General features: G+C 39.1%; 1 protein-coding gene across 1 annotated transcript in view; it reads right to left on the reverse strand.

Moving 5' to 3' along the window:
- Positions 1-9,927: 9,927 nt before the first annotated feature.
- slc12a2 (solute carrier family 12 member 2) overlaps positions 9,928-15,024 on the reverse strand; it is a 207,767-nt gene continuing 202,670 nt past the window's right edge. The window contains exons 26-27 of the mRNA XM_063068955.1: positions 14,005-14,072; positions 9,928-12,268 (exon numbers count right to left, since the gene is read on the reverse strand). Coding sequence (XP_062925025.1) covers positions 12,133-12,268; positions 14,005-14,072 — 204 coding nt within the window. The 3' untranslated portion in view covers positions 9,928-12,132. The remainder of the gene's footprint in view (positions 12,269-14,004; positions 14,073-15,024) is intronic.

Here is a 15,024-nt window from a genome sequence, read left to right on the forward strand (position 1 = left end):
CTCCAGCATTTTGTGTGGGGTACTCTGGGTTTCCAGAATCTGCAGAATTTGTTGTGTTTATAATTTTCTGGCATTGTGAACATGTGTTCATTCTCCTTGCACCTTGATATGACCCTAGTTCTATATTCTCCCATAAGAGCAAACATTCTCTCAACTTGTGCCCTATCAAAACCCCTGAGACTTTTTTTTGTATTAGTCAAGTCAACATTTACTCTGCAAAACTCCAGCAGTTCAAACTTGGTCTGCCTAGCCTTTCCTAGTGAGGGAATGGGCAAGTTACCTTAACATTGTTCCTTTAATATGACAAATACTAAACATGGGTGAGAGCAAATCTGGAGTAAATGCTAGGTACAAAATTAAGCATAACCTCTCTAATTTTGAATTAATTTCCCAAAACAATAAACTGCAACATTTTGTTAACTTTCCTAATTATTTGTACTGCCTTGTACCCAGATCACTTTTCATCTCAGCACTGTGACCTCTTGTCAGCTAGAATTTTTATTTTTGTTTTTTTTCTCTGTCAGCAAAATAGGCAATGCCACAAGTTCCCATGTTGTACACTGTTCACCAGGTCTTTGCCTGATAACTTAATGTGTCTATTACATTCTCTTAACAGCTTAATTACTGGACTATGTTTGCATCCGCAAGTTTAACAACTGTGGTTTCAATGTTTTCATCTTATGGAACTGGGTTCTATCTATCCATCCTTCCAAGCATTTTATGGTTTTAAGTACAAACGTTTGTACATCTACCAAGTCCTGCAAACTCTTTTTCCAAGGACTTCAGACCGAACTTCTCCAATCTATCCATATGAATTCCCTCAATCACTTCTGCACCTTTTTCTAAAGTCATTGCATCTTTTTCTGGTGGGGCTCACAGGACTGGACACAACATTCCATTTATGGCCGAGCCAGTGTTTTATACAAGTTCATCATCTCATCCTTTCTTTTGCACTCTATGCACCTATTTATTGAGCCCAAGGTTTCAAATGCTTTTTCAACTATTTTCTCAATGTGATCTGGCACTTTCAACAAACTACTCACATATGCTTAAACTGGGGGGAAAAGACATTTCAGGTGCCAGGAATCTGAAAAACAGAAAAATGCTTGAAATACTCTGTAGGGAGTTATGTATCAGTATGAAAAGAATTTGCAGGGGAGAGCAGGTGAGTGGGGTTAGTTTAACCAAGAACATTTGTGTCACTGGGACTGCCTTGGTATTCACACCATAATAGGCCTTCTCTTTTTTCTTTCCAATCCTCCCCTTCTCTTCAATTTAAAATATGCTTATTTTCTCACTCCCAAGGACAGGCCTTTAATCTGCATTGCTAGCTCTGTTCCTGTACAGAGATGCTGTCAGTATTTTGTTTTAGAGAATATAGTACAGCACAGGAACAGCCCTTCAACCCACCATGTTGTGCCAAACTAGCTCTGATGTATATTGACTTAATATTCATATACCTTCCAGTTTACTTTCATTCAAGTCAAAGTAAATTTATTATCAAGGTTTAGATGGTACCATATACTACCTTGAGATTAATTTTCTTGCAGGAATTTATAGGAAATAAGGAAATGAATAGAATTTATTAAAAACTACACAATTGTAAAGGCTGACAAATGACCAATGTGCAAATTGTGCCAATGAAAATAAATAATACTAAGAACATGAGTTGCAGTGTCTTTGAAAGTGAGTCTGGAGATTGTGGAACCTGTTCAGAGTTGTGATGAGTGAAGTTATCCACGCCAGTTCGGGACCATGACGGTTGTAGGACAATAACTGTTCTTGAACCTGGTGGTGTAGGATCCAAGGCTCCTGAACTTACTGCTCGATTGGTAGCAGCAAGAAGAGTGCATTGCTTGGATGGTGGGGTACTTGATGATGGAGGTACTTTTGCATCAGTCTTCACTGTGGATGACACTAGCAGTATGGTGAAAGTTCCAGGTGTCAGGGGTCTTGAAGTGTGTGAAGTTACCATAACTAGAGAGAAGGTTCTTGGGAAGCTGAAAGTCTGAAGATAAAGATAAGTCATCTGAACCAGATGGTGTACACCCCAGGGTTCTGAAATAGGTTTGCTGAAGAGATCGTGGAGGCAATAGTAATGATCTTTCAAGAATCACTGGATTCTGGAATGGACCCGGAAGAATGGAAAATCACAAATGTCACTGCACTCTTCAAGAAGGGAGAAAGGCAGAAGAAAGGGTCGGGTCACAGATCTCTCAGTGGGTGAGCATCTGGGGGACAGTGACCACTGCTCCCTGACCTTTAGCATTATCATGGAAAAGGTCAGAATCAGACAGGACAGGAAAATTTTTATTTGGGGAAGGGCAAATTATGAGGCTATAAGGCTAGAACTTGTGGGTGTGAATTGGGATGATGTTTTTGCAGGGAATTGTACTATGGACATGTGGTCGATGTTTAGAGATCTCTTGCAGGATGTTAGGGATAAATTTGTCCCGGTGAGGAAGATAAAGAATGGTAGGGTGAAGGAACCATGGGTGACAAGTGAGGTGGAAAATCTAGTCAGGTGGAAGAAGGCAGCATAGGAAGCAAGGATCAGATGGGTCTATTGAGGAATATAAGGAAGCAAGAAAAGAGCTTAAGAAGGGGCTGAGAAGAGCAAGAAGGGGGCATGACAAGGCCTTGGCGAGTAGGGTAAAGGAAAACCCCAAGGCATTCTTCAATTATGTGAAGAAAAAAAGGATGACAGGAGTGAAGGTAGGACCGATTAGAGATAAAGGTGGGAAGATGTGCCTGGAGGCTGTGGAAGTGAGCGAGGTTCTCAATGAATACTTCTCTTCGGTATTCACCAATGAGAGGGAACTTGACGGTGAGGACAATATGAGTGAGGTTGATGTTCTGGAGCATGTTGATATTAAGGGAGAGGAGGTGTTGGAGTTCTTAAAATACATTAGGATGGTTAAGTCCCCCGGGGCCTGACGGAATATTCCCCAGGCTGCTCCACGAGGCGAAGGAAGAGATTGCTGAGCCTCTGGCTAGGATCTTTATGTCCTCGTTGTCCACGGGAATGGTACCGGAGGATTGGAGGGAGGCAAATGTTGTCCCCTTGTTCAAAAAAGGTAGTAGGGATAGTCTGGGTATTTACAGACCAGTGAGCCTTACGTCTGTGGTGGGAAAGCTGTTGGAAAAGATTCTGAGAGATAGGATTTATGGGCATTTAGAGAATCGTGGTCTGATCAGGGACAGTCAGCATGGCTTTGTGAAGGGCAGATCGTGTCTAACAAGCCTGATAGAGTTCTTTGAGGAGGTGACCAGGCATATAGATGAGGGTAGTGCAGTGGATGTGATCTATATGGATTTTAATAAGGCATTTGACAAGGTTCCACACGGTAGGCTTATTCAGAAAGTCAGAAGGCATAGGATCCAGGGAAGTTTGGCCAGGTGGATTCAGAATTGGCTTGCCCCAGAAGGCAGAGGGTCATGGTGGAGGGAGTACATTCAGATTGGAGAATTGTGACTAGTGGTGTCCCACAAGGATCTGTTTTGGGATCTCTACTTTTCGTGATTTTTATTAACGACCTGGATGTGGGGGTAGAAGGGTGGGTTGGCAAGTTTGCAGACGACACAAAGGTTGGTGGTGTTGTAGATAGTGTAGAAGATTGTCAAAGATTGCAGAGAGACATTCTTAGGATGCAGAAGTGGGCTGAGAAGTGGCAGATGGAGTTCAACCCGGAGAAGTGTGAGGTGGTACACTTTGGAAGGACAAACTCCAAGGCAGAGTACAAAGTAAATGGCAGGATACTTGGTAGTGTGGAAGAGCAGAGGGATCTGGGGGTACATGTCCACAGATCCCTGAAAGTTGCCTCACAGGTGGATAGGGTAGTTAAGAAAGCTTATGGGGTGTTAGCTTTCATAAGTCAAGGGATAGAGTTTAAGAGTCGCAATGTAATGATGCAGCTCTATAAAACTCTGGTTAGGCCACACTTGGAGTACTGTGTCCAGTTCTGGTCGCCTCACTATAGGAAGGACATGGAAGCATTGGAAAAGGTACAGAGGAAATTTACCAGGATGCTGCCTAGTTTAGAGAGTATGCATTATGATCAGAAATTAAGGGAGCTAGGGCTTTACTCTTTGGAGAGGAGGAGGATGAGAGGAGACATGATAAAGCTGTACAAGATAATAAGAGGAATAGATAGAGTGAATAGCCCAGCGCCACTTCCCACTGCTCAATACAAGGGAACATGGCTTTAAGGTAAGGGGTGGGAGTTCAAGGGGGATATTAGAGGAAGGTTTTTACTCAGAGAGTGGTTGGTGCGTGGAATGCACTGCCTGAGTCAGTGGTGGAGGCAGATACACTAGTGAAGTTTAAGAGACTACTAGACAGGTATATGGAGGAATTTAAGGTGGGGGCTTATATGAGAGGCAGGGTTTGAGGGTCGGCAAAACATTGTGGGCCAAAGGGCCTGTACTGTGCTGTACTATTCTATGTTTAAAGGAAAACTATTGGCCAGTTAGTCTAACCTCAGCGATTAGCAAGATGTTGGAGTGGATTATTAAGGATGAGGTCTCAGGGTACTTCAAGCACATAATAGGCTGTAGTCAGCATGGTTTCTTCAAGCAAAAATCTTGCCTGAACAAATCTGATTGAGTTCTTTGAAGAAGTAACAAGCAGGGATAGACAAAGGGGAATCAGTTGATGTTGTGTACTTGGATTTTCAGAAGGCCTTTGACAAGGTGCAAACATAAGGCTGCTTAACAAGCTACAGGCCCATGGTATTACAGGGAAGATTCCAGCATGGGAAAAGCAGTAGTTGATTGGCAGGATGCAGAGAGTGGGAATAAAGGAAGCCTTTTCTGACTGACTACCAGGGACTAGTGGTGCTCCACAAGGGTCAGTGTTGGGACCAATTCTTTTTTACTTTATATGTCATTGATTTGGATGTTGGAATCGATGTCTTTGTTGCAAAGTTTGCAGACAATTTGAAGATAGGTAGAGAGGCTACATAAGGTCTTAGACAGATTAGGAGAATGGATAAAGAAATGGCAGATGGAACAGTGTTGGTAAGTGTACAATCATGCACTTAAAAGAAACAAAAGGGTTAAGTATTTTCTGTAGAGAAAATACAAAAAAACTGAAACTCAAAGGGACTTGAGAGTCCTTGTACAGGATTTCCTTAAGGTTAATTTGCAAGTTGAGTCTGTGGTGAGGAAGGCAAATGCAATATTAGCATTCATTTCAACAGGAGTAGAATATAAAAGCAAGGATTTAATGTTGAAACTTTATAAAGCACTAGAGAGGCCTCACTTGGGAGCATTATGAGCAGGTTTGGGCCCTTTATTTTGGGAAGGATGTGCTGAAAATTAGATCAGCAATGATGAAATGGCAGAACAGACTCAATGGCCCAAATGGCCTAATTCTGCTCCTATATCTTATGGTGACATTTCTGAACTTGCAAGCATGAAAATGAATTTGGAATTGAATAGCTATGACAACAGCAGTACTCTCTCTCCTGGAATGTCAGATGTTTTGCATTTGTTTCCCTGCGTCACTAGTCATTGATAGATGAGACTTTAATTTTATTCTCATTTAAAAGATAAAAACTTGAAAATCAAGCTTGACTTTGTGGTGTATCAGAATCAGGTTTAATATCACTGGTGAATGTGAAATTTGCTATGTGGTAGCAGTACATTGCAATACATAATGCAAAACATAAATTACAGTGAAGAAGTTAAATAAGCAGTGAGAAAAGAAAAAGCAGTGAGATAGTGTTCAATGCCCTTTCAGAAATCTGATGGCAGATGGGAAGAAGCTATTCCTGAATCATTGAGTGTGCGCCTTCAAGCTCCTGTACATCCTCCCTTCTAGTAGCGGTGAGAACAAGGCATGACCTGGGCGATGAGTGTCCTCAATAATGGGTGCCGCCTTTTTGAGGCATCGCTCCGTGAAGATGTCCTGGATGCTGGGGTGCCTTCTTTATAACTTCATGGATATGTTGGGCCCAGGATAGATCCTCAGGAGATGTTGACAGCCAGGAACTTGAAACTGCTCACCCTAAGGATTTGATTTCATTTTTTTTAAACCAGTGGACCACGCCACGCCACCCCCTCTGCCTACCTGCCTGTCCTTTTGATACAATGTGTATCCTTGGATGTTAAACTCAAAGATAATCGTTTTTTTAATCCATGACTCAGTGACACCCACAGAGTCATGCCTGCCAATCCCAAACTATGCTACAAGATAATCTACCTTGAATAGTGAAGTAAGGTAAATCAATCACAGAAGACAACAATGAAAACCAGTTATGTTAGCTTTACCCACAAAAGTGGCTATCCTCCCTGTTTGTTAATACTATTGGGAGCTTTTTTTAAAAAAAATATTTAAGTGTCTGAGCAAACTCCTAATATTTGAGCCACATGTTGTCAAGTACCTTAATACAAGTGGCACTAGTTTGGACTTCCCACATGAGTGCTTGCTGGGACTTTTGTGGCCTCTGAGTGTAAACTCATTGCAGTTCCCCTTAACCCAGCAACAGGAAGCATTAAGCAATGTTTAAACAACTAATATGCAAAATATGGGGTTGAACAACCACTGAAATTAAAGGTGTAGTTGCAGTTGCATCAGAAACAGGGCTTACTGTGAGCCTATTGTCCTTAAGGCATTAAGTCATGCAAGACTGTGCTTAAAAATCAAGATGACACATTAAATTGCTACCAGCAGATCAGCAAAACCTAAGTGTACTTGCCCAGGCAGATCTGGTTTGTTGATAGGAATGAGTTCTGGTCCATGACTTTCAAGCCTAAGGGCCAAAAGAGATTATTCAGTTTCAGTGAATTATCAGGTTTCTGCTGTGTGATGTCTATTTTCCCAAATCTATAAAAATACTGTACAGGTTGAAGGCTCCTGAACTGAAATTCCAAAATCTGAACACCTCTTTTCTTTTTGAATGCTGACAAAGCATCAGAAATGAAAAATTCCACAAGGCACTTGAAAGGTTCCCAGGCAATGCACAGGTCTCTGTGTGTCAGAGTGCTCTGATAAGTGACTTCACATATGTAATGAACAGTAGAGCTACTAGGACTTGATGTTTCAATCCCCATCAGAATCAGGATTATTATCACCAGCATGTGCCATGAAATGTGTTAACTTAGCAGCAGCAGTTCAATGCAGTACATAATATAGAAGAAAAAAATGAAAAGTAAATAAGTAAATCAATTACAGTATGTATATTGAAAGATTAAAAATCACGCAAAAACAAGAAGCAATATTTTAAAAAGTGAGGTAGTGTTCAAGGGTTCAATGTCCATTTAGGAATCGGATGGCAGAGGGGAAGAGCCGTTCCTGAATCACTGAGTGTGTGCCTTCAGGCTTCTGTATCTCCCACCTGATGGTAACAGTGAGAAAAAGGCATGCCCTGAATGCTGGGGGGTCCTTAATAATGGACGCTGCCTTTCTGAGACACTGCTCCTTGAAGACGTCCTGGGTACTTTGTAGGCTAGTGCCCAAGATGGAGCCGACTAAATTTACGACCCTCTACAGTTTCCTTTGATCCTGTGCAGTAGGGCTCCCCCTACCCACCCACCCCCTACCAGACAGTGATGCAGCCAGTCAGAATGCTCTCCACGGTACATCTATAGAAGTTTTTGAGTATATTTGTTGACATGCCAAATCTCTTCAAACTCCTAATGAAGCATAGTCGCTGTCTTGCCTTTATAGCTGCATCAATATGTTGGGACCATGCTAGGTCCTCAGAGATCCTGAGACCCAGGAACTTGATGAAAGTTAATGAAAAATAGAAAAACACTGCATAAAGCAAAAACAATGAAGATCTCAATTGTGTATTGAAAGAATAGATTTGTCAGCACAAGGAACATATGCTGCTTAACGGTATGCTGATCACAAAACAAGCAAAGATCTATCACGACGAACGGAAAAATGAAGATAATTGTGAATATTCAGCAGGCTAGTTGCAGAAATTTAAAAGGTACAGCAGTAAATTTTTAAATATTTAAAAGATTTTAAAGATAAAGCATCTGCTGATCACGAAGCAGCACAGTAATTCATTGATAAGTTTGTGAAGATCATTGCTGATGAAAATCTAACAGTGGAACCAGTCTACAATGCTGATTGTTTTTATACTTTACATAAAGGCTTAAGTAAAATATAAATACAGTGTACTCTAAGATTTTAATGAAAACACAACATTGTAGGTGGAGACTGAAAGCCTGTCATTGTTTGTTGTCGTTGTTCAACAGCTGATTCAGGTATTCTCCCAGTGCTGCTGTTGTTAGCCTGCACACATTGTATTTTCATTATATTAAGGGAAGTAATAATTTTTACTGTTAAGCACCTATGTGTGATGAACAAGTGCAAAACAAAGACTACTTACTAGTAGCATATAAATGATGACAAACCCAAGCAATCTCATTATATATTCCAAAATATGAAAAAAATTTGAAACACTTCTGGCCCCAAGCATTTCGGATAAGTGGTACTCACCTGTTATCAGTAATTGCTTCTTAATTTCTAAATACTTTAAGTCACACACTTTATGGTCTGCTCTTCAGTTGCAAAACTTGACATTTTCAGGTTATAAACTTTACAAAACAAAAACACTTAACTAAAAAATTTTCCTAACTTTATCTGCTTGGTCAGGGGTAGAAATGATGGACATTATAAGAAATAGGTCATTTTCCCCCCACAGTACAAATTAGTATATTAATATTAATTCATGTGCTTTAAGATTCAAAATAAATTATGCTGAGGTTCAGACTTAGCTGCATGTAACAGAACCTAGTACAGTACTCCCATTGGAAGCAACACTTACACACACACAACGCTACAGGAGTTCAGCAAATTAGGCAGCATCAGTTGAGGGGAATAAACAGTTAACGTTCCTATCAGGACCTAACAAAGGGTCTCAGCCTGAAACATCAATGGTTTATTCCCCTCCTGATTTACTGAGTCTCTCCAGCAATTTCGTGTGTCTCTATATTTTCAGCATCTTCAGAATCGATGCTTATGTCTTCCACTGAAAGGGTGAATTTAAATTTGTAATTGATTCATCTAAATGCAAGGTTAAGTTGTAACCTGGCAATAAGATTTAGCTAACGCAAGTATAATTGTTAACCAAAATAGATTAATTGGTAAATTAACTCTAGTTGCAGACCTTGCTGAGAAAATGCTGTACTTGTCAATGAACTGTACTTACCAGTATACTGGTATTCATCTGAGAATCACATGTGGAACTGCAATGGAAACAGATTCAAGATAATATCTCGAACCTGTTTGCATTACAATTTCCCTTGTGGTGCACAGATGTGATCATCATAGGGCAACTTCAAACCTATCTCACGGAATTATGGCTGACCTCCAGGACACCATTTTCCACTTAAACACACAATGTTTACGCATAACAATTTGGAAGGGTGCATGTGACACTAATCATTCAAGCTTATAATGTGGTGATATACATCTGCCTATCAGTTATTTTCCACTCCCTGCCTTGCAATTAGTAAGCCTCATCTTAGCTGCAGGATGTTAAGGGCTAGATCAAAATAGTCGAATGGCCAATTGGCAAGGAATTTGACCGGTGTTGCAATAAATAAAAATGGGAGTTTAATTTGAAATTAAATTAATTGTGACCAAATACAGCATAGGTTGTATTGCTAGAAAACAATCCTGAGTGCAAAGCCATTTTGGTTGTTCATGTGCCAACAAATTTTTAAGAAAGCTTTTTTAAAATTTACTTTTTCTCCCTCTTCGCACCCCCCCCCACAAAATCCAATAATTTGCAAATTATTGGATAGTGATTTCTAATTTTTGCAAGGATAAAAATCCTCATAAAGCTGTCAAAGCGGTTGCCTGAAATAATTTTATAGCATGTTAGATTATTTAGTAACTCAAATACGATTACAGGTATATGTACTGCAATTTGCTGAAAGGCAGACATCACACTATATGATTATGTAACCTTTTTCTTTATTGCAATAATGTACAAAGTATCATCTTTAATACTCTTAATGTTAAAATAATTAGAAAAGCAATTCAGTGAATTATAGTACAGTTTATCAAAATCTTTCAGTCAGCTTCTTTGGGTAGATCACCCTCTGGGGAGAAAAACAGCTTTAACAATTTTGCAGACATATTTAAAACAAAAGACAAATACACCATCAAGTTTTAAAAAGAACCCCTTAAAATGCAAAAAGAATCATTGATTTACACACTATGAATAAATTAACAAAATCAAACTCAGCCATTTTTCCTTGTCACTTGATCATTAGCTTTCTTCAAAAAAAAAGGTTAAATACAGTGTATGGTGCAATTTCACAATTGTGAATTGTGTGAATGTTAGTCGTCAATAAGGAGTTACAGGAAGTTTTAAATTTGGCTACAAACCACTTTAGAAAAGCAATGGGAACACTTCTGATAAGGGTAAATATTTCCTATAAGCTTGGAATGAACACTATTACGATCACTCTTACCTCAGTGATTTGTATTTCCTTTTGAAGATATAAATTGTGAACAGTGGCAGTATAAGATGCACACACAAGAATGCACCCTGCATTTTATAAGCTTTTCTTTCTACATCTTATGCATATATACATTTAGTATATTTATATACTTTAAGTGAATGAAATCTCTTTATTTAGCTGGCAGAACTAAGTAGTACACTGATTTGAGGTTCAAAATTTGTTCTCTAATCGAACTTGTGTATTGAGTATAAGTAAACGATACTAAAATTAGTTAATCGATTTTTAGAAAAGAATCGTTCCAGGAAGGAAGCACAACAGCCTTTCAAATTACAATATACCTAAACTGTAGAGAATCATTACTCCATTTATGGTCATGTTTACACCTGAATTGAGACAATGTAATGGATTTCAAATGTCATGCATTTACTTGCTACGGGAAAAGGAATATAGCTTATTACATACGCACTAGCTGCTAGAATACTAATATAAAGCTGCAAAGACTAAGAGCACATCATGGCGAATGTACATTAAATTAACAATACCTTCATGAAAATTATTTGGCAATTTTTAAAATTTTAATTTTAAAGCACAGAGACCAGAAAAGATATGATAAGCAAAAGCAAAATGCCTTTGAGAGAAAAATAAATGCTGTGACTAACCTTTTCATGAAAGTGACCTGTTAACTTTGAGAGCCAAGTCAAGATGACTGGATGCAGTTAAGACCTTAGCAACACTTGTTTCCACAAAGCAGGAAATGCCAGTTAAAATCTTAGCTTTTCAGATTTTTCTTAATATTCCCTTTTCAAAGTATTATGCAGTTTAAAAACTTGACAAGCACAACTAGTCTTGCTCAAGCCTCAATGTTACAACCATTTGAGAACATTTGCACGGGGTGAAAGGAAGTCAAATTCCCAGATTTTCATATGTGGACTTGGGAAATATTGAAGGGAGGTATTCTTGGCAGCCTCCATTATAAACTTCCCTGATAACAACAGTCAATCCTCAAATTTAAACCTCCTGTCATTTTCCACAATTATGTTAGTAACTTTAAGTTTCTGCCAGCGCATCTCACAGCACAGAAGCTGGGGGAAGAGAAGGGCAAACTAAGGGCAAGTATTGCCAAAGAAAATTAGGTATTTAAATATCAGGGCTTTGAAAGTGTTAAACTTAAAACACATACAGCCCTGTGGAAGACAAATAGTGAAAGCAGCTTTTGTGACAGAAGGTGCAAGATACACCCTCTGAGAACACCTGTTCATTCTAAAGCACGAACTACAGTTTGTTATTAAACTACTTCATTTATCAACATTCATTATACATAAAACAGGGAATCAATTGAATTTGGTACGTAATTTTTTTTGGAAGGCACCTCAGTAAGGCTGTAAAAGGCTTTCATTTCAACGAAATCTAAGTTGTTTAAAAAAAAGTTATTGCTGCTTTTCTCGTAGCAGAAAGAAAACTTCCTGTGTACAGTCAGAAAAAAATAAAGCTTACATTCAAATCAAACTCAAGCAAATTGATAGACCATCAGGGTAAAAATCAAGTAGTTCTTTTGATCCTCAAAAAAAATAAGGATTTCTTCCTCTGTGTGCTTATTTTGTTTTCTATCAACTGGAAGTGGCACACACAAGCCCAGGGCTTCTCACGTTTTCTACTTCCAGCCACTGTAGTAGAGTAATCAGGGAAATGTCCTCTGCTCTTCTAGGAGTAGAACGTAAGCACACTCTGGTGGTTGCCTCGCACTAGCAAAATGGGTGGCAAATCCTTTGAGAGTGTTTCAATCCAAGCCATATACAGTGCACTTGATACAGCACCTTTCCGTGCCACTGGGAGACTCCTAAAAGACAGAAAGGTATTGGTGGAATCCAGAGCAAATTAGCAAGCGAAAATTCTAACTCGTTGAAAAGACTGCTTGATTTGAAAACTGTTTGGAGATAAATCTAGATAAGTGCAAGATGTTGCACTTTTGGAGGTGAAATGATAGCAGAAAGTATACAGTTAATGGTACACCACTTAAAAGCATTAAGGTACAGAGGGATTATGAATCAAAGTGCATAATTCACAGAGTGGCTACACAAATCAACAAGGTGGTAAAGGAGGCATATGGAATGATTGCCTTCATTGGTAGTAGTGTTGAGTAACAAAGTCACAAAACTTAAGTCAGACTACACTGGGAGTACTGTATGGAGTTCCAGTTGTCCAATATGGGAAGGATGTGGAGACTATGGAGAGGTTGCACAAGGAAATTACCAGGATGCTGCCTGGATAAGATGGCATGAGCTCTAAAAGGTTGGACAAATTTGAATTGGTCTCCCGAGAGTGTTGGAGACATCATAGGTTTTTAAGATTATGAGAGACATGGACAGTCAGATCTTTTCCCCAGTGTAGAAATATCAAACACCAGAAGATATGCTTTTAAAGTTGGGGGGGGGAGAGGTAGTAGGGGGAGGAAGAGTATCATGCAGAGAGTGAAAGGTACCTGGAATAGGTCATTAAAAGTAGTAATGGAAGCAGATAGCTTGGTGGAGTTTAAAAGACTTTTAGGTAAACACATAATATGAAAGAAATGGAAGGACATGGACGATACACAGGAGAATATTCAGTACAAATTGGCATTAAGATCAACTCAGAATCTGTGGAATATTTATTGTAACAAAGCATTGAACGGTATGGCATAGAACAGACATTCAACCCACAGTGTTAAGGTCTGCACACTAAACTGTGCCATTATTGCCAAACTAATCTTTTGGGTTCACCCAAAGGCAAATGCAAGTCTGATCAAAGACTCCAATGGTGATTTCCTATACATTTTAGTTACCCAATCATGGAATCTGAATATACATTATAAACTTGAAGAGCTAACAGAATCTCTACCAGCATCTTGAATTCAAGATAGTGGTTCAAAGCAAAGGTCCTAGTTAGACGGTTGGTCCTACTTGGCACGCACATGGAAGGGACAGCAGACTAACAATTCCAAATTAAAATTTTATTTTACTTCCAGAATAGAGTTACAATTTTATTTCAGAGCTTAAGAACACTGTTCACTATGCAATGGGACAAGTCACTGGAGGAACAATTTACTGAAATCTTATTTAAGAAGCTTGTTTTGTTTACTAAGGATGAGAAATATTACAGCAATTACGGCAGAGCGAGGTTGATCCATAACATGAACAGCGAGGGGTTATTAGGGGTAGGCAGGAATGGGAGACTAAGGGTATAGTTGCCATGATCATGATGAATGACAGAACAGACTTGAGGGATGAAGTAGCCAACTGCTCCCGATTTGTGCATACTTTTGCGAATTAAGTGTTTTACTTGTGGCTTAAGTTTGCAAATTCTTGACCAGCTGTAGTCAATTTGAACTCTTCTGCACTTTGAAATTTCATCGCATTGCTTGGAACATTTAAGGACCAGTTTCCCTTCCTTCATTGATGAAAAATTCAAATCTTCATGTTTAATGAACGCTATGCATGGTTAGAAATCTAAAGCATTAAATTTATATCCTAATACCTGTCTTGTGTAAAGTCTCATCACTCGTTACAGGTCATCAGTAATATTTCTGCTGTCACTTACATGACGATGAGGTTAGCAGTTCCTGAATTCTCTCGCAACAATTCGTTCAATCTGATTTGCCGATATGTCTAAAATGAAAAAGTTGGTCGAGACATTATTTTAAACACAATGGGGAAATAAATGAATAAAATGCTGCATTACTAGAAAACAATCAGCTCATTGACACAGCAATTAGTGCCATTTCCTCGCAGCTCTGGGGTCTCGATTCAACCTAGACTTTGGAAGCAGCTTGGAATTTGCATTTTCTTAGCAATCATGTGGGATTCCAGTAGGCGCTCTAATAGGTTTCCATTCACATCGTGAAAGGAGTGCTGGTAAGTTAATTGGCTATTGTTTATTATGCTTTAGTGTCAATAAGTAGCCAGATGAACAAAGAAAAGTTGATGGGCATGAGGGAGCAAGCTGCAGGCCTACAGGGAACTAGAGGAGGAATGAAACTAATGTGATTGCTCTGCTCTGACCCAGACTGGGCAGGTTTCTTTGAACAACCCACTGTACCACAAGATAAACTAGCCTGGTAGCTGGGTTCTGGCATTAAACACATCAAGGGATTCAGCAAATCCTCAGTGTACTGCATGTGATTCAGCACAACACACCTTTACAACAATAATAATTACACATCAAAATCATCCTGTAAACGTCTATACAGCAGCAATGCCAAATTTGTCTCAAACCCACAAAACAAATGAGGCAGCAAAAGGCAGAGAACTGGGAACCCTTCATCATACTAACCAAACTGGAACCATGGTGCAAATTGAAGACAAAGGAGATCTACTGCACCGTCGAATGTGAGCCTTTTATGAACTGATGTATGCAATATAAATTAGGTGGTATTCAAAGCAAAACCTTGTATATGTCGGAAAGTTAATACTCTGTAAGATTGGAAAGAAGCTTTGAGTTTTCAAAATAACTGAAACTGCAGTAATTAACTGTTCTTAAAGAGGAGGGACCATTGTAAGATACCATAAAGGTGGAAATGATTTGGGAAGAGCAGCATAGATTACATAGAAAAATTAACCA

This window comes from Mobula hypostoma, chromosome 16, assembly GCF_963921235.1.
Source record: "Mobula hypostoma chromosome 16, sMobHyp1.1, whole genome shotgun sequence".
Taxonomy (NCBI): Eukaryota; Metazoa; Chordata; class Chondrichthyes; order Myliobatiformes; family Myliobatidae; genus Mobula; species Mobula hypostoma.